The 19,796-nt window shown below is 36.1% G+C and overlaps 1 protein-coding gene across 1 annotated transcript; it reads left to right on the top strand.

Moving 5' to 3' along the window:
* The first annotated feature begins 2,144 nt into the window (after window positions 1-2,144).
* On the top strand, window positions 2,145-19,527 carry LOC104543100 (voltage-dependent calcium channel subunit alpha-2/delta-3-like). The gene is made up of 4 exons (XM_010187624.1): window positions 2,145-2,278; window positions 17,269-17,381; window positions 18,187-18,269; window positions 19,121-19,527. Exons 2-4 carry the CDS (start codon window positions 17,309-17,311, stop codon window positions 19,208-19,210), a joined length of 246 nt encoding a protein of 81 aa, XP_010185926.1. The 5' UTR covers window positions 2,145-2,278; window positions 17,269-17,308; the 3' UTR covers window positions 19,211-19,527.
* The last annotated feature ends 269 nt before the right edge of the window (window positions 19,528-19,796 follow it).

Here is a 19,796-nt window from a genome sequence, read left to right as displayed (position 1 = left end):
AACTCCTGATATTCTGTGATTCTGTGAAATATGCCTTAATATATCCTAACATGAAGTATCCAGTGCATTGAACTTGCATTGTATGTTAGGGAAAATATCCTTTAAAAACAATCTCATGAAAATGAATGTCTGTTTCATATTTTAAGCATGTAATAACTACACAAGACAGTCGTCAGTAACTTGTAAACTTTCCAAAACTATCATTACAGCACTTTAACAGACAAGTTTGAGGGATTTTTCATTCATGTCTTAGTTGAAAGGCAAGTTTTAACTACACAATTCACTTGCTCCTTTTCTTTGATAGGTGAGAGTATTAGAAATACTCCTTCATTGTGCTCTTTGGAATGTCATCATTTTTATGGCACTGCTTGCCCCGTTCAGATTTGGTTAAGTAGCAAGTGAGAGATGTTTGGAAACTAACATGTGTTAGTAAAGCAAAAGCAAGAGAGATTTCACAAGAGAGAAGTCAGCAGGAGAGAAAAGCATGTGCTTAGATATGTTCTTCTGTAGATCCTACATTACCACTAAGAGTTGTATTAATGCACTTCATGAAATACAAACTAATGAACTCATACATTGTTTTACTTAGCAATGCTTAACAAAGCTCAGAAAAAAAATCAGTTCCTCTAATGGGGAAATTGCTTCCTGCTCAACTTGTGACATTAATAGAGCATCACATATTACAAAGATCTAGTGGGTCCCCACACACCTGCCTATTTACCAAACCCTACTATGAAAAATACTTCCGCACAAGACCTTGTATTCTCAATCACATTTGTAAATGAGAGAGAAGAAACTGATCCCCTAAAGCCTGGGCAACCCCGTCATCTTCTGGACCCTAACAAGGTGCTGGAAATCTATGCCCCTTGGAGCTTTGGCAGTCTTGTTGTTAAACAAGCCATATGTTGATACAAGTGAGGGTAGACCCAAAAAACAGGTGATATATTTCAGTCATTCTTGGCAGCAGATAAGAAGAACAGAAGAGAAAGGGAGAAGATGCAGTAGAGCTAGTCCGACAATTTTTTAAAAAAATGCTAAATTGTTAAATATGTCACAACCACAGTGCAAATGTCACAAATAACAAAACTGTTCTGCCCAACTTTAGTACCTCCCCTGAGATCTGTATATTTTTTTTAATTATGAACAGTTCAGAAATGCATGTCCTAGTGCTTGATTGCAAATGCAGTTTTGGTCATTCCCCTTTCACTTCACAGTAGATACACCACTGGCTCTGAAACAGATTATCTCGAATAGAAGATCTGTCGAGTCCAAGAGCCTGTTCAGCGTAATCTAATTTTGTCATACCTTGTCTTGTTTTCTCACTTAGCAATTAGTTTAGGATAGACTTAACGTATGTGCTGATGTGCAGGTGTATCTCTGTGTTAAGGAAGAATGAAGGGGCAGGGAGGAAAAAGAAAGGGAATGAGGGAGAGACATTGTGCATCAGTATGAGAGTCAGAGGAGCTGCCTTCAGTTTCCAGCTTTGCTGCTGTCCTGTAGTTTGACCTTGAATGAGTCTCACTGCTTCCTGGTACCTCAGTTTCCCAATCTCTGAGGTGTAAATAGTGACAGTTTCTTTTCCCTTGCACTGCAAAGGCTTCAGATTAAAAGTGTTATGGAGTCTTAATTACTACTATTTTGGGAAGCAGATGATAAGCATTGGTTCTGAGCAAAGTAGCGCTTCTGCCCCCCACCCACAGAGTTATTCTAACTGATGAAACTGTGCAAAGATTCCCAAGCTGTAATCCAAAAAAGTGTTCTGGCCTCAGTAAAACGCACCACAATTTAGATATCAAATAAATGTAAACCCCTATCTATAATAGTTAGTGATGCACATCACTGGAGTGAGAACAGCAGTAAGTCCGTCTTGAATCTAGAGACAAAGAACAAAACCTTGTGCATGAGTGTAAAGTAGGTTAGCAGTGGCTAAACCATGAATAACTACTTTAACAGTTATGTCTTACAAAATTACATTCTGTGGAGAAACTTTTTTTTTTAATTGAAAAGATAGTGTTATGCACTGCCTAGGAAATCTCACAGGGTGGCAGAAGCTGAGTAAGATTTCCGTTCTCTGTGAGCTCTGTAATACAGCATAGCATGTTGTTCAGAATTTTGTGTGCTGTTCTTCCCATGTTAACATCAAGATATTTTTTCCTGTGCCTATAGCGCAGAGGTTGAAACAAACCCTAGAGCCTTGTGACACTGAATATCCAGCTTTTATTTCTGAACGCACTATAAAGGAGACCACGGGGAATATTGCTTGTGATGACTGTTTCAAGTAAGCCCTTTCAATTTTTTTTATACAACTATTTGTGACAAAGCAGTAAAACTAAGTTATTCAAGGTTATGTTGAAGAATGTACAAGTCTTGTGTTTTATATAACGACCTCTCTCAAGTTGTCATTTCTCTTATTACAGGGGTCATTTAAAAGTTTGATACTCTCAAATTAAAGTACCTGTTAGTTTTTACCAAAAAATGTTAAACTAGTAGAGGCTTATGCTAATTTAAAAGAATTGTAAATGTTTTAAGAATTTTCCTGGACATGGGCAGCATTCTAAGGGCATTTTCTGTAAAGATTTAGATATTAAAAGGTTAGTGCTGCTAGCTCTTTTAAACAGGGGTGAAAGCCTGCTGCATAGGTTAGAAGTTCCCTTGTGGTACTGTGAGATCTGGTTGTTTTCCTTCTTAGAACTGAGTCTGAAAGAGTGAGAGAGGATTAAATCCATCCTCCAAAGTTTAAGTGATGGGAAACTGAGTTAATGGTAACAAATCTCACATGTCAGTGCTGTAACCTTGATGGCTCTACCACTGCTACTGTAAAATTGCCTCTCATAGGGTTAAAAGATAAAGACTTCAGTCTAGCTTTCCTCTTTCATACCAAAAATGTCTTTTCTCTGCATGTAGGGTGTATGTGTGGTTTTGTTTTTACTGTAGTTATGGTACATATGTAATTATATATATATATATATATATAATATGTAATTAAAGAATTGTATAGATATTCTTTATGCAAATTTCTGTACTTTAGTTTACTAAGTCTCTTAATTGGATTTCCTTTATGCTGAGAGGTAATCATCACAAAGGTGATTTACAGTATTTACAGCAAAAATCTGTCTATATAAATGTCAATAAGAATTTATAAGTCAAAACCTGTGACAACTATCTCTTTGCAGACTCAATCAATATGCAGTTAGCAAATAAAGGTGAAAACTTTGAACTCTGACTCTTTGAAGTCAATAGGTATGCATCTAGACTTGCTCTGAAATTTTCTCCTCCATCTCCACCTGGACAGCTTCCTGTGCAACCTCATCTGGGTGTTCCTGCTCCGGCAGGGGGATTGGACTGGATGATCTTTTGAGGTCCCTTCCAATCCCTAACATTCTGTGATTCTGTGATTCTGTGATCTCTTCATAGTTTTAAAACAGGAAATAGGAGCAAGTACACTGCAGATGTATTTTAAGTGCTAATATTCACTTTTAATTTGCTGATGACCAATTTTTAATTAAAAGGAAATTATTAATGTCTAGTATGGATAATTGTTTTTATATGGCTTTGTGACATAGAAGTACTAAAGTCCTTTATAAATGAATCCTAGGAAGCACTTTAAGTAACAATAGGGCCCACTGCCTGAAAAGTACAAACTCAACAAAATCAAACCATGACTTTTCCACTTGACATATCAAATACAATGTTTGTTACACTGCTGTGAGTGCTTTATGCCAGCACTGTAGAATTCAAACAGTCTTATTTTATGATCATTTAGCAGAAGATTAGTAAGAATTTGTGCAACAAGTTATCATACATCTCTTATGCTTAAATCTTGCAAACAGTCATTATTAATTTAACAGGACCAGGTTCTCTCAAAGGAATGCAGATTTCAGTCTGTCGTCTTAGGTAACTTCAGGTCAAAGGAAATAACTTTCAAAAATAACACAATTCTGCAATACTTGGACAGCACCACGTTGGAAACTGAGTTTAGTGAAAATTATAGTATTTCAGAAATAATGTGCTAAGATCTTTTTCATAGAAAAACATTTTGTATTCCGCAGTGGAACAAAAAAAACTAAAGAAAACCCTGTAAGTTACAAACTGATCTCAAGACACACATTATTTTTCTCCACAAGTGATGGCACAACCTAAAGAAATAATCCAGAAGAACTATTAGATTCTCATGGGAAAGTTCTTCATTATACCATTTACCCACTGTCATTAACAATCTACAAATTGCATCTAAGATTGCAGACTGCATTGGATTCCAGATATTTTTGTTACAACCCAGGACACTTTCCCGCAGAACAGTTAAGGAATTTGACCCAAAGTCCTTTGTAGACCTACATCTTCTGATCCAGTTTTCTGTTTCATCTCCTCAGTTCCAATAAATATTTTTACAAGCAAGTGTATTGCTTAATACTTGTAATTTAAGAATGATGGGCTCAATCAGTCAAAATTAGGGTTCAACCTTCTATGCAGTGACTCTTGAACTGACACGGTGTTCAATTGTTAACCTGCATGGCGTCTGTTGCATACTGGGCTCTGCATTCAGTCCTTTGAGTCAGTAGGATTATTTTCTGCGTCCTCCTTGGATTATGTTACAGATTAATCTGTTTGTGATATATTTGCAAATCTTGTTTACAAATTGAAGATATTTGTAAATATTTAGCTGAATGTACCCCCACGCTAATATTGCAAACTTATTTGAAAGACACTGGAAAAGTCAGCATATTGTGAACAGGTTTGCAAATGAAAGTTGTGCAAATACTCTGCTGCAAGAAAGTTTGTGTCACAAGTTACTCATTCGAGTCACTGTCTTTTGTTTCTACAGCGTCAGGCACTACTATAGAGTCCTTGTTTGAAAAAGGAGACTAAATGCAGTCTCTCAGTAGAAGTAAAAATGATGACTGATGTTAATTGAAAACATAAAATGTTACTTAGATAAGACATTTTGGAGCACAAATACTGTGTTATTGCTAACAAAGTCATAGTCAACAAGGTCGCATAGCGAGAGTCAGAGGCTCAGTCTTATTCTGTCCTGAGTGTGCTGTTACTGATCTTACAGAAATACTCTGCACTTCACCGTTACCAAGGGCAACAGCTACCAACTGTAGCTATGAAAACTAAGCCTTATTCTTATAAATGGTTCCAATCATAATTTTTAATCATGGGTGCTTGGATTTAAATCAAAGTATCATCACAAATAAATCACACAGTAGGAAGGATTACATGCTAATGACTACATAAGTAGCTGGCTCACCTTTTCAGCCATCTCTGAAGAATTATTCAATCAGTGGATCGGCACCTATACACTTAAGTGGACTTTGAGTCAGAAAATAGTAGAAAATAGTAGTTTCTTTGAATAGAAAATACATTCTCTATATGTAAACTTATATTTTTCTAGCAAAAAATAAATGCTGCTTTGGGATAATTTGCAATGTTTAAAAACAGTTTTCAAAAATACAGGTTTTATTAAGAAAGCAGGAGCCTGAAAGAAAATAAGAATTAACATAAGAATATCATTAGGGTCAGGGTTTGGCTGTCCCACACCATAATTTGTTGTTATTCAATATCCCAACAATTATTAATCTGTTATTTAAACAGCAATCAAAAACAAGTCAACCCACATTTTCTAAGCACTGTCAATAAGACAGAAAACCAAGGATTTTTTAAAAATCTGAAATGCTTTCCTATTTTCCAGTAAAGTGTTCCCTTTTATAGTAAAAACCTTTTTTTTAAGAAAAGCATTTCTTCTGAAGACTCAGATGATGGACTATTGAATGTTCTATGGCAGCTTCAGTGTTGGAAATAGTTAATTCCTAAAGAGAAATATTTATTCTTTATCAATGTTGACTGGCACTCTTTCTGTTGAGTTAGAACTACACTATTGCCAAACACACTTGATATGGGTTTAAAAGCATTGTGCTGCTCAGAGATGTGTTTTTGATTAGACTTTAAATTTGAAATCTTTGGCTAAACAAGCATCTCAATGCTGCTTGCAGTTTTATGAGGCATTGTCCCAGTGTGTTAGCCAATTTTTGATATAAGTGAGCATGTCAACCAAAGTTCTTCAGCAACTCTCACTGGTTACATTACCAATTTTTGCTTTCTGGTGATGTCAGCATTGCAAAGTTTAATTGCTGGTACTTTAAAAGCACTAAAAAGTCTAAGGAAAGCGTCCTTAGAAAGACAAAGTTGGAAAGGGTGATGGCTGTTTTGATATTTGACTGGAGGAAGTTACCTGATCTTTTTAGTATATCCACTCACCTGTTTGACGAACAAAACAAAAAAAATTTCTCTAATTGCAAATCTCTTTCTGCATGAAAATTTGGATGTTTTCATTTAGCTCCATTTAGGAAAATACCGTTAATTTCAGCATTAACTCAGGCTGCTATGAGCGTGGGTGTAGATCTTCTGTAGGCACAGCAACTTACTCATCTGACTATTTATACATTAAGTATCCGTTTCAAAATTTCAAAGTTGTAAGAAAACATTTGAGTACATAGTTGCCAAATTTGCATGTGCAACTGTAGAAACTATGGATATAGAAATCAGGCAGCAGTTACACAGTCAAATGCCTAAAAATCTGCCCTTTTAACCCCTCCTGTTCATGTGTGATGACATACTGGACTTGGATGCAGATCAAAAATCTGGCTTTACTTCCAATGACCCAGCGAGCAAAGCACCCTTCTCTTTTAATTACTGCACTCAGGGGTCCACAAGGTCAGTACCAAAAACCCAAAGAAACTGTTTTGTTCCCAGTTAATTCTTTGTGCACAGTCTTAAGATACAAAATAAAGAGAAAAGTATATATGAGAAAGACGTATTTTCACTAGGGAAGCAAAGAAGTATGCAGCTACAGTCATCCTAACCCTGGGAAAGACTTATGCGTGTGTTTTAATTATGCAAGATGAATGTGTTTCCTTTACTTTGTTTTATATCACATGCAAATTGCTTGTTAAATTGACATAAATTACTTATTTTAATAAACACTGCCCCAGGCATTATATATTTGGCCTGTTGGAATGTTAGTAAGCAGAAATGATTTAACAGGGAAAATCGTCAATAAACCAAATGCCTTCTCATGCCTTCTTATAGACTGGGCGTTGAGTGTTGCTTATTGTCAGTTAAAAGAGGTAAACGACAGTGGAATTATAGCTCACAATGACACTGAAGCCTTCATCTGGATATATAATGGCAAATTTCATGCTTGTCCACTGAATGCACTTATTAACAGATAAAAAACAATACAAATTAGATTCAGATTGCTCAGGTCATGAGTATATTAGTTTCTGGAACAGTGCAAACTGCAGACATTAAAATGGTAATGGTTTTTAAAAACCGCTTAATCTTGAGATATACCACCACTTGGTAAAATATTTCTGCATTTCTTTCTCAGTAGAAGCTTGCCAAACTACTGTACTTGATCATGTTTGTGTAAATAAATGTGTAAATAAATATGCAGTTAAATTTCCCATGAAATAAATAATTTGCCTTTTCAGATGTAGTTAGTTTACTTCTAAACAAATCAGCTTGCCACATAAAACAAGCAAAGCATCAAGGGCAAATTTATTCTCATTTGAAGCTCTATCTATGTACGTCAGGATATCCCTATAGATTTCCTGGAGTAGGTTGAGCAGTAAATTATAGTCAGTCTTCTAGAAGACATTTTGGGTCGTATTCATTTGACTGAATCCAACTTATAGGACCCTGCAAAAAGCCAGGATCCTATATTTCTGTATTTCACCATACCTTCTTTAGAATATATGTTTTTACACGCTTGCTTCTTCAGCAACCATGCCAAGTACACATGCAATAACATGGACATAAATGGGTTTGAACTATGCCCATGTTGAGTCACAGGTGTGCTATAGTCAAGTTGCTTACTGCTTGTCTTGGCAATGTTGAACAGATCTCAACCTCTGAGAGCGTGCTTAGAAGTCAAGGACTAACTTCAAGGGAAACTCAGTATTTTGCATACCTTGGTAGTTAATTGTTGAAGTCTCGGGAATCAAAATCTTAGTCTACAGAGTCATCTTGCACTTCTGGTTTGAAAAATCAGATCTTCCAGACTTGCAGAATACTTATTAGTGTTAAAAAGTCTTTATATTTGCAGTAACAACAGTATTGGCAGAAACTTAGGGTAGCCAAAACCCCAAAACTCTAGGAGATCCCAAAAAATGTATTTTTTTCTTGTTCTTTACTTGCAAAAAGTATCAAATTATGCAGCTTAAACTGCTAGAATTGTTTAATAAAGATCTTTATACTTAGTTTAAAATCCTATACCCACACATTACCCACACATCTCCAATTGTATGCTGACTAACTTCCTCTTCACTCCAAAGGCAACAGTGATTATAATGTTTGTCATGCAGGTGCAATTTAAAGTAACTGTATGGGTAATTTAACTCTACCCTTTGATAATGTATATTTTGAATGACCAGTTCAGGAAACGCTGCAAATTACTATTTTCATTTAAGAAAATAGGTATATGAAATAATAGGGCAAGACATGTATAAGTTACCAGACAGGTCTGTGCCTGCCAGTCATTAGTTTAACAACCCTATTGGACAGTTTTTAAGGGTTTTTTGTTGTTGTTTGCTTGGGTTTTGTTGTGTTTTTTTTAAACAAAGATTTTCAACATTACTTTTTTGTTTCAGACCCTTTTTAGTGTGCTTGTTAATTTCAGCAGTATCGTAGCTGTTTATACACAGTATGCCACCTTACATTGAAAATCATCTTTCTTTATTATTCCCAGTTTCTATACCAGAGTGTTCCCCAAAAAATCAAGACCTTGGAGTTTGTTAATTTAGCTGACAAAACTGTGCAAATCTTTATTCAGATTCTCTCAATTTGCTTGGCATTGTAATCATCATTTTAAAAAGCTGAAAAATTGTCATTAAAAAAAAGAGAGAATCACTGTGGATCACTGTGGAGAAATAGTATATTTAATGTAAAAAAAAAATCTAACCATAGTAATCTTTTTCAGAGGGCATTTTTAATGGCAAGGAATATATATAGAAAGGGGGACTCCATAGAAGGGAGAGAGAGATGAGGAAATGTACAGTGGTCTTTTCCTGTGGATATGTGCAACTTTTACATTAGGAGACTTCATAGGACTGACCATGAGGTCCATTTGTAAGTACTGTAAAATCATAGAGATACATTGATCAACTTCCTAGCAATTTTATCTATTAATTAGTTTCACTATAGTTTTTTTTCTAATAGGATGTAGATGTGCTCTCTCTCTTAACTGCCTACTTATGTCTTCCAAATCAGACTAGAGCTGAATTGCTTGAGAAATTTATAAATAAAACTTCCATGTGGGAAGGGGGTGACCTCCACCCATTCACTGTTCATAGTTAAGCTCAGTAGCGCTATAAACTGTAAATATTACCACTACTTAAAAGTTAACAGAAATTTACATTTTAAACAAGCAGGTATAAATATTAACCAAATGACAGGTAGTAGATGATGCAATGAAAGGATCCTTTATAATGACAGGAGATTTTCAAAGTTGTATAATGCCATAATATATTGAGCTGAATAGTAACATGTATCTATCAAAGATGTCTTGAACTAGGAAAGCTTACTAAAATTGAAAAACATTGCAGTGAATTTTAAAGCCAGGTACACTTATGAAGAATTGCTATCACTAGGAGATTTATTTCAGTTTATAATATATTAATAGTCTATTATAGTCTGAGTGATGAAAACCAATGCAAACATGGTGTTTGAGTGCCATGCAGGGCACATTTTTATATTACCTAAAATATTATGGAGTTTTAACTAGCTGTGAAGAAGATGACATGCAGTGTACTTAATTCTTTCAGATGTGGTCTTCTCAATTGTTGCTGAAGTTTGTATTTACAGAAATAAATGAACAACATCCCGGCAAAGCGTACTGGGGACACATCTGATAAGCACTTCAGTTCTAGGATTTCTTACTCTTCTGATGTGAATCTCCTTATCATCCCTGCTTTTTATACTTCAATTTGTGTTGCACAGCTCTTTGCTAGAGCCATACCAGTTTTTGTACATCAGACAAGACCTAAATCTGTGGAAAGGTGTAGTTACCAATTCATGCAATTCAAAAATAACTTTTACAGTGTCATGTGATATTTGTGAGCCTTCCTAAACCAGAGGAAATCAACTGGCTTTTTAATCTTTAAATTATATTTAGAAACTAGTTTATATATCATATAATATTTTAAAAACATTGTCTGAGATGTCTCTCAATACAAACCACAGCTACTTAAGTAAGGTTTTAAAAAAACTGCTAAGAACACATTGGCAACCATGCTCTAATAGAACTGCATCTGGATAACTTCTCTGACCACCCTGTCATCATCCTGCAAACCAGGTGCCACTGTCAGAAAGTAAAGTCCAAGCTTTAAGAGACCTCTGAAATTATTTCCTTTGTGCCGATTACTGTATCTCCTCTGTTCATTGTTTATCACAGAATACCCACTATGCTTATGGAGACTCACCTATGCTACACTCTAAGCTTCGGGATATGAACCTTGACTCATATTTAAATTTTGTAGAATTTCTGAGATTGGTTTCTTTGCAAAAATTTTGCAGTCCATTTTAAACCTACTGATCTGAAACTCTCCATTATCTTACATCCTCATAAAGCAGAGCAGCTGGACTAGAAAGCTTAGGAGCATTGCCAAATGCTAGTACTTTTTTCATCCTAAATTCTGTATACTCAAAGCTTTTGGATAGGCAGTTGTTAAGGTACTCTTATCTGAGTATCACTTATTTGAGAAAGCATCCTCTGGTAGATAATGGAAGAGGAATGGCACTTCTGGGCTTTCTTAATCTGAAACAAAGCTGTTTCCAACCATGCCACAGCTCTCCAGGATTGCAAGCCTTCAGCAGACACAGGAATGGTGAAGTTGATATTGTTAATTTAAATCCTCGATTCTAAACATTGCATTGAGTAGGTCTGTTTATACTGACACCAAATTATGCTGAAGTCAGTCAGGCTGTACGTGGTAGCAGTGTTTTGCTATCAGGGGGTCAGGTTGCAGGCCTGAGGCTGGGAGTTTATCTGTCTTCTTTTAAATAAGAGAACCACTAGCTGCATTTTTTGTATACTTTAGCTGCTCCAGCTCTCAGAAATGTTGTTATTGGCATCTATGTTATTTTTATAAATTGCATTAAAGATATTCAATTCTTTATCATCATTTATTTGAAAAAAAAACCAAGTAGCCCAATTTGACTGTGTTATAAACATTTCATTCAGTCATTTAAAAAATGTGATAAGTGAGAGAAATGTGGGTTGGAAATGTAGCAAGCAGCCTGGAAAGCACATGATAGGAGTTGAGAAACAGCGCAGTGGATATCTGCACTTCAGTTGAATGCTTAAAGTTGTTCCAGTCCATTAGGGTTGACTATTTGCAACCAACAGTTATGTGAGTAACACATATTTGAGTGCAGAGTGGACAATATTTTCCATTTACTGTACCCTGGTGCTGGTATGTTTTTTCTTTCTCTAAAAAGTAGAAAAGATCAAATTTGACAGATATGAAATGTAATCCCAAAGTTATGACTAATCTTAATCCAAAATACTCAAAATTCATTAATGCAGATTTGCATTCGAAAAATACACTGAAAAGCCTGGAGGGAAATGGCTGAATTCAGAGAGATGCTGAAGCATCAGAGTACCCAGTGGAGGCTATCAGAGTTGAGTAGCATGGAAATTCAGGCTACTTTTTCACATCTTTGTGCGTGTGTTTAGGTTGCCAATTTGAAAATATTGCTCTCAGTTTTAGTTCAAACTACTCACAGTGAAATTCTTCCAAGCTTTGTAGGATTCATCTGCATGAGCAAAACAAATGGTACCTAAAAGATCTTTCCTATTGCTTCCTAAAAATGATTGATATGATTATGTATGTGCCAGAGTGACATAACACAAAAATGAGACATTACTGTAGTCAAAATTTGAATATAAATCCCACAGTCATCACTGTAAAATTAAACAATAATGGAGTATTCCTATGGTCATTGCAGAAGCAATTGAAAAATATACATACGTATTTTTTTCCCCTTGAGTCAGGCTGTTTAAGCTTCTGAACATGAAATTAAAGGTGAATCTGAACAGCCATGTAAATGTTTATGGGATTAAAATCCCACCTAAGCCATGTGATTATTGTGACCACATACTCTACTGCACAGAGTCTGTTGTCATGAGCACAGATATGATCGCAGCATGAGTGACTTACAGAAGGATGTGATCTTCAAGTTGGCCAGTAAACTGGTCTCCTTACTTCAAGAGATACAGCAGCCTAATGACTGCAGCAGGAAGGAAGTAAAAGAGGTCTAGCTCAGCTTTGCTAGCCTTGCTACTGCTCTGCCTGGTTTCATCAATGTGGAAGATGCTCCAAAATTCCTAAGGGGACAGAGTGCAGAGGCCCCACAACAAAGCCACCTGCTGCAGCAGCTGATAACCTTCTTCCCCCGTCCCTTTCCCACAGGGCTCCAAAACTGCTTGTCTTATCATCACTGCCCTTTCCCCCCATCTTGGATCATCCCCCTACTTTCCAGGGAGGTTTGGCCCTCTCCCAGTTGCCTTACTGATACTTTGCCACCCCAGGGCTTCAGAGGCCGGAAGACGAAAGGAAGAGAAAGAAGCACAGGGTGTGAAAGAGGGCAGCGCAGCAAGGGTAGTGTCAGCTCAGTCCCTGCTCCTCTACTGCCCTGAGTGTATCTTCTAATTATTCCTCCTTACAGGAGAAAGTGGTTCATACAAGAAGAAGAAGAGCAGGAATTTTTGAAATTAGGTTGTGGTCTGTTTGGGTTTGGGTTTGTTTATTTTTAAATATAGTCTTTGGAAGAAATCATTATGATAAGAATGTAAGGCATATATTATAATGCATGAAAACTTATACACAGACAAGCAAAAGGAAGAGGTTCAAATTGGAAGAAAAAACAACACAGGTTTGAAGGTAGCTTGCTGGCTTTTTTAGAACAGATGTTGTAATCTGCACTTAGCTTTAGGCATCCCGTTTTGCCTTGTTCAGGATGCATTTCTCTGCAGGATCACAATGTGGCCATTAAAGAGAGAAACAGACCCTCCTGCAGAGGATGATTCAGATCGCCGAAGCCGAGCTCGTGCTCTGAATTATCCTTGAATAGCCTGTGTCTCTGTATGGACCCTGTTCAGAGTTGGAGATGATTACCCTTCTAATGCAGGAACCCAAGTTACATGCACAAAGGCAGCTGGTGTGACTGCCCTCCAAAATTCATATTACAGTCCTATTATGATGCTTTCCCAATTCTAGGATATCTTAAGAAATTTAAAAAAACTAGGTCTCTGTGGGAAGAGTCATTTAGCCACCAGACACATTGAAAGTCCTTTCTTATGCATTCATCAGCACAACTTTACAAATATAATTATGAATGCAGCAGTACTTGAAATGCAAGACTTTTCCTGTTTCATTCAACAAAGGAAAAATAGTTTTCTGGGAACATATTAATAAATACTTGCTGTTTTTTTTTCCCATATCAATTTGTGTGATATTTACGCAGATATTTTTATATGGGCCAATAGAGAAATATGTTAGAAAGAAACAGATAAAGTGTGTGCAACACACAAAAAATAGTTGTGTAATGCTCTGACCCAAAATACAGACTTTCTTGCAGATTTACTCTCTGATCTTATTTTTTTCTTCATTAACAAAATAGTTTGGCATGACTCAGTTTTCTTCCTCTTTCTCGCTCTACCCCTTTCAAGTATTAAATTTCTTCCTTCCTCACCTTCACCGCAAATTAAAGAAGCAGTTTGTTTTCAGGTCTGGTTTAAGCCTCTGAACCTGCATGTCAAATAAACCAAACTAGTTCCTCAGTGGATGAAAGATGGAGGAGAAATTTTTAATAAGGTTCTTATTTAAAGACAAGACCATTTTCATTACTTTGTCAGCAACTTTCTTTATTTCCCACTGCAGTCCTGGGACCTGTTTTGCTAGAGATTTTTCTCCCTTGCAGCTGAATCTTGGTGTACACAGTGAAACATTTTGGTGGAATATTTCAGTACTTGAAAGACTTTGTCCTGACTGTGTTTATGCATCTTTTGTTTAATGTGACTGTTCAGTTCCTGAGACTTACTGGCATGAACATTCACTCAAAATGAATTTCAAAGATGCATGTGCATGTCACCATGGAAACTGAAAGCTGAATTCAAACAGAAGAGCTGCTGCTGGGCTGATTGTGTGCTTTATCCAGTTTGGGCATGGAAGCAGTGCCGTGTGAATTATCTGAATAGTCACAGAGCAACTGCTGTGGTTATGACTGGCAGAAACTTCTTTGCCATTGATCTAGTGAGGGTAAGAATACCTCATGAATGCAAAATGATTTTAAATCACAGCAGCTGAAAGTAGTATAATTTGCTTGTGCGCATTCTATTAATAGAAAAGGAAGCTAAATTGGACATTTTCTTTTTGCCCTTAATTATCTGCTCAACTCAATCTCTGTCTTCAATTCTCTGTCTTCACTTGTTGATGTGTTAATCCTTTGCCTGTGTTTCCACATACATGGAATTACAACTTCATTTCAAGATGATGTTTGAAAATTGTGAAACAGAAAATATTCCTTTATTGCTTGTGGGAGATACCATTTTCCTTTTAATTTACCTCTCGTAGAGTGGATGAGAAGCTAGTTGTTCCATTTGGCAAGATATTAGTTAAGATATTGCACACTATGGAAGAAATTGTGCACTGAGCCAGAAGTTTCATCTTTTTATGGCTCTTTTGGTGGCAGTCACACGTTCTGTGGTAGTCACCATAAAGTGAAGGTCACTTCACAAACATCTCCAATACATAAACAGACTGTACATTTGTAAGAATAGTCACTGTTTTGTAAACTAAACCAGTGTAATTAGTCAATACCTATCATATAATTCCTAAAGTAGAAAAGTGTTTTTTTTACTTAACCTAATATATTGCTCTTTGCAGTCCCTTTAATTCATAATTTCCATCAATCCATGCATATACTGCATTACTGCATTGCCTAAATTACAAGGTCTAGCAAAATTTTCTGTATCACTTAATTCCTATAAGCCTTTGTATAGAAGTTTTGGGCTATTTTGTCAGACGAGCCATATAGTAATTTTCTCACTGTCATAGTTCTGTAGTGGAAAGTTTCTTCTGGGTTACCGTGCTTTCTTTTTTTATTCCAGCTAGGTGAGGTGGTAGGAAGACCTTCCAAATCTTTTTAACTTCTTTTTCCCCCTTCTCTTCTTTGGGCAAGTAATAGCCTATATTGTACAGCCCTTATGCCACCCCAGTGAAGTGGATGAAAGAAGAAACAAAATAGGAAGTCTGCCCACCTTTCATGAAAGGGTGCCTTTAAGCTGTATGGTACGCAGCTTCTCACAGGCTTCAGTACTCATCTGGGGGCCATGAGAAGGGGCTATCACAAAAGGGCTTGCTGTCTGGCACACCATAGGTACAACAGAAGAGTGAATACTCCTCATCAAAACCAGAAATTAGTCATTTAGTATCCAGGTAATTGTTACAACACTTTACGCCCTTCAGGTACTTTTCTGAGCTAGTTTTAATGATACAATAAATACAGGTTTCAGACTGCACAAAATCCAAATTGTGCCAATTTCTGGGAATAAAATTAATATTTTTCCTGTGCTGTAGGGTTTGATTTATTCATAACTGTTTTGAGAAATTCATACAGTACAATTTTGGTGTTATTTTCTGTTAAAGATTTTCCCTCCTTTCCTTTTATTGGCCCCATTTCTCCCACACACAAATCCACAAAGCCACAGATGCTCCATTACAATGATGTCAGTCTTGCTACACGCTCCAGCTGTTTGGTAGGTACATTTATAAAGTTCAGCCTTTCACATTATGCCGTAAATGTATAGTTAATGTATAAACATAAAGCTAACATATTGCAGATCGCTGTAAGTGTAATTTTAATGGAGGTTCAGTAAGTTTAAAAAATACTGAAAAGTGTTTAATCTTTCCATTGCCAGCATTTTTATAGTAAGTTTTCCAAATTCTTTTTCTGAAGCTAGGTTTGAAGATTCCCTGCCCCCTCTGCAATTTTATTTTCTGTGATCTTTGGAAAAAGCTGGGAGTTATTTTAGTAAGACAATATGTATTTTAAATAAAGATGTCTGAGGAAAAGTATGTTTCTCTCCACATCTTCTTGGTACTCAAACCCTCACTTAACTTTCTGTACACTTACCAGCATACCACACTGAAAAACACTTCATTCCTGGGATTGCCATATTTCAATGGTATTCGATATGGCAGCTATTCTGTTGATGCAATATATAAATTCTGACAGACTCTTTTTAAAAAATTATCCAAAATTGAGCCTGTGCCTTAAAGCCTTTCTTTGTATGGTGTCCTGAATTTCAAAGAAAAGTCTAACCATTGCCTATCTGGCTCTGCCTCCTCCCGCTTTTCTCTTTGCTATGTGCTTAAAAGTTCAGCTCATTGTAAGTATGTGGATCATTGAATAATGCCCGCAAGATCCTTCCCTGGTCTCCCCTGGGTGCTTTCCTTACAAGCAATGTATTTATTTCTCACCCTTCTTTTGAGTTGCCTACTTTGTCTTAATTTGAATGTGGTGCTGAGTTATCACCATATTTGTACCATATAGTCATCATTATTCTAAAATAAATCTCCTTGCTTTGGAAGATTTTGAGCCTTAATCTCTGTTTTGTTGGCTCAGTAATAAAATGACTCTCAAGAGGACAAATGAAAGCTGAGATCTTTCTCAGTAGTTCATGTTGCTTCAAGAAAGACCCAGAGTGAATAAAGGCCCTAATGTGATTGCAGAGGCTAAGGTTTGGGACTGTGAGGTATTACTATGTGGCTGCAGAAGGACCTTCATTGATTTTGCAGATTGGAACTTAAAAATTCCAGACCAAAATTGCATAGCTTGGTACTCATGATAGGGGAGAGATCCAGTATTGAAATCTGAAAAAGAAAAATCTTATAATGTTGGTAATTCACTTGTGTCCAAGTCCCCGCATTAACGTATCAGCAGTATAAGCCTATCCATTCTGCTTCACCTGCGTATCTTTCAGCATCACATACATCTCAAAATGGTCAACTGTATTCTGTGAACTGATTGAAACATTGCCCAAAGCCGCCTACTTCTACAAGGTCCTTCATATAGTATATGAAGTCGATTATATTTGTGACTATAATACAGGTGTTGTCGACAAGTCTAAAAAAAACCTAACAAAACCTGTTGCTCAGAAATAAAGATAATTTCACCATTATTTGATTTGTTTTTAATTTGCAGGTCTTTTGTTATTCAGCAAATCCCAAGCAGCAATCTCTTCATGGTGGTAGTAGATAATGAATGCTTCTGTGATTCTGTCCCCCCAATTACCATGGCACCTATAGAAATAAGGTATATCCTTTTATTTGCAAAGTGTCAGAAAGAGATTCAAGATGCAAATATTGACAAATTTCTTATTATGGAAACCCTTTATTACATGACTTAAGAACGCATCATTACCTATTATGAAGTGCTGAGGCTGTAGGAAGTTAAGCCAACCGAGAATGCATTCTTACTTATTTTCAAGGAGAATTCACTTTATTATTTTTTTTAAACAGCCAATACAAATTAAACAAGCACACTTTAAGGTGCATCTTTAGGGTCATGGTCATCTTTAGACAGCTAAACATCTTTCAGATTAGGTCCTAAGTATGTAATTTCCGTATGATAATGGAGCTACTCATATCAAAACTTATAAAACTCTTTATAATATAGATATCTTTTTATTTTAGAGTTGGACTGGAGTATTGAAAACGTTTCAGAATCCTGCTTTCCAAAAATATAAAAATGTAGCAAAGTAAATATATCACTTGATGTTTAGTTGCCCCACTTTTTATTTTGTGCTGTTCTGTAGTTCAGGATTTGTTTTCTCATAGAAGTTGAAATTTAAAAGCCTGCAGTGTGCTTTTATTGTAGATTTTTTATGGAAAGACAGCAGTGCAAATGTAAATGATACTATCTAAACTATAGATCACTGAGGAGAATGCACTAGAATTACCTTCTTTTTCTTGTGCTGACTACTCATATCACTTTGGGTTTCTCCTGGAGAGGAAGGAAGGAAGGAAGGTGCTGAAAGATTGTCACTATATTAATTTCAACACATAAACTCAGGACATTAAAATGCAATGCTCAGCAGATTTATCCTTAACTACCTTGTACATAATGAATCCCTTAAATGTGAACGTTTAAAATCTCAGAAGATAAGAAGGCGCCCAGAGTCTTGTCATGGATTTCACCCTGAAGTAAGTTTCTACCTACTTTTCCTTTCTTTTAGAGTCTGGTAGATGTTTTATTTCTTTAAAAAAAATAGGAAAACTATCTTCTAAGATGAAACATCAGGAAATTTTCTGAACACTTAGAAAACAGTAGTAGGAGAAGTGAGTGACATTGTAAGGACTGAAAATCTTTTTAGTACTGCAGACAATGTCTTGACTTGCTGCTTTTGTAAAGTGTTTTGTATCATATAAGAGAAGATGTTAGGATGTGAGCACAGGTGGGCAGCCAGGAGTATCTGAGAACTTATTCTGGCTCAAGCGCTGACCACAAGATTCCTCATTAGAGATGGATGGGAACTTTGTGCTGTTAATATTTTTTTCAGTAACTAGCTTCAGTATCTCAACTGTTAAGTTATAGTCAACATGTTTACACATAGTATTGCTTGGGAGGGATCATTACACATATTTACTACTCTGTGTCCTGCATAGTACTCTTATTTGTATAGTGCCAAGGAGATCTGCTAGAGACCAGCATGCGATTACAGTCACTCGTACAGCATATGTTCATAGACATCTGTTTTACTCTAGACTGACTTTATTTCATGCCTTCGATGGTGTAATGTAATGTAGAATGAGACCTAAAATATGACATGGAGGGGATTGTGTAATGCTTGTTGATCAAGCTTACTTTCAGTCTGCAATCTAAACTTGTTCAAATGAAAACGTGTACCTGTATTACTTCCTGAGTGTATTTAGTTCATGGGTTTTGTTGTTTGCACCAATCCTTTTCTGCCTATGTAGTTTGGTAAATAATCATGTATCATAATTGGGCATAATGGCTTGTATTTATTTTCCTTTGTTGTTTTTTTTTTCTATAGGAAAATGCAAGAGAATGTGGTGGTGTCTCAGGCCTTAGTGCTAAGCCTCCTCTTGTTCTTCCTCTGCTATTGATGATTTTCTCAAGGTGACATTTGACAGATGTGTTCAATTGGCATGTTAATATATGGATAAACTGTGATCTGGGAAATGGTGCCACATAGAGGACATGAAATATAGTCAAGAGCATCAGCATTTCATGATTTTAAACTGTGGGTGATATAAATCCTTAAAGATATGTTGAAAAAAGATTTATCTTTTTACTTTGCAAGTCATGCAGATGTGAATTTCGCATATGGCAGTCATGATTCATCAAAAAGGACTTGGTAGATAGAGGTTACCATTGCTTAGTCCCATTGAAAACAATTTAAAACTGCGTACTTTTTCAATAAAGTATATTAAAATCACAGTTTCAGAGTGTATTTTAAGTATGATAATATATTTGTTCCATTAAATGATGATGGGAAGATAATAAAATAGGTGGTAGATGTTTTCTTACGTTTCTAGCATATTTCTGAAAAGATTCAGAGAAGAAAATGTGGAGTTACCTTTTGTAATAAAGCAGAGTAACTTTTATTAACAAGTCGAGGAAACACATGTGTCTGTATGAAGCTGAGCAGGTAATATGCTGTGCTGATTTATAGTGAAAGTTTTGTTTCTGGAGCTATATATAGCTAT

This window comes from Mesitornis unicolor, unplaced genomic scaffold (genome assembly GCF_000695765.1).
Source record: "Mesitornis unicolor isolate BGI_N332 unplaced genomic scaffold, ASM69576v1 scaffold49526, whole genome shotgun sequence".
Classification (NCBI taxonomy): domain Eukaryota; kingdom Metazoa; phylum Chordata; class Aves; order Mesitornithiformes; family Mesitornithidae; genus Mesitornis; species Mesitornis unicolor.
Note: the sequence above shows the minus strand (reverse complement) of the source record. Positions and strands in the feature narration are given on the sequence as shown.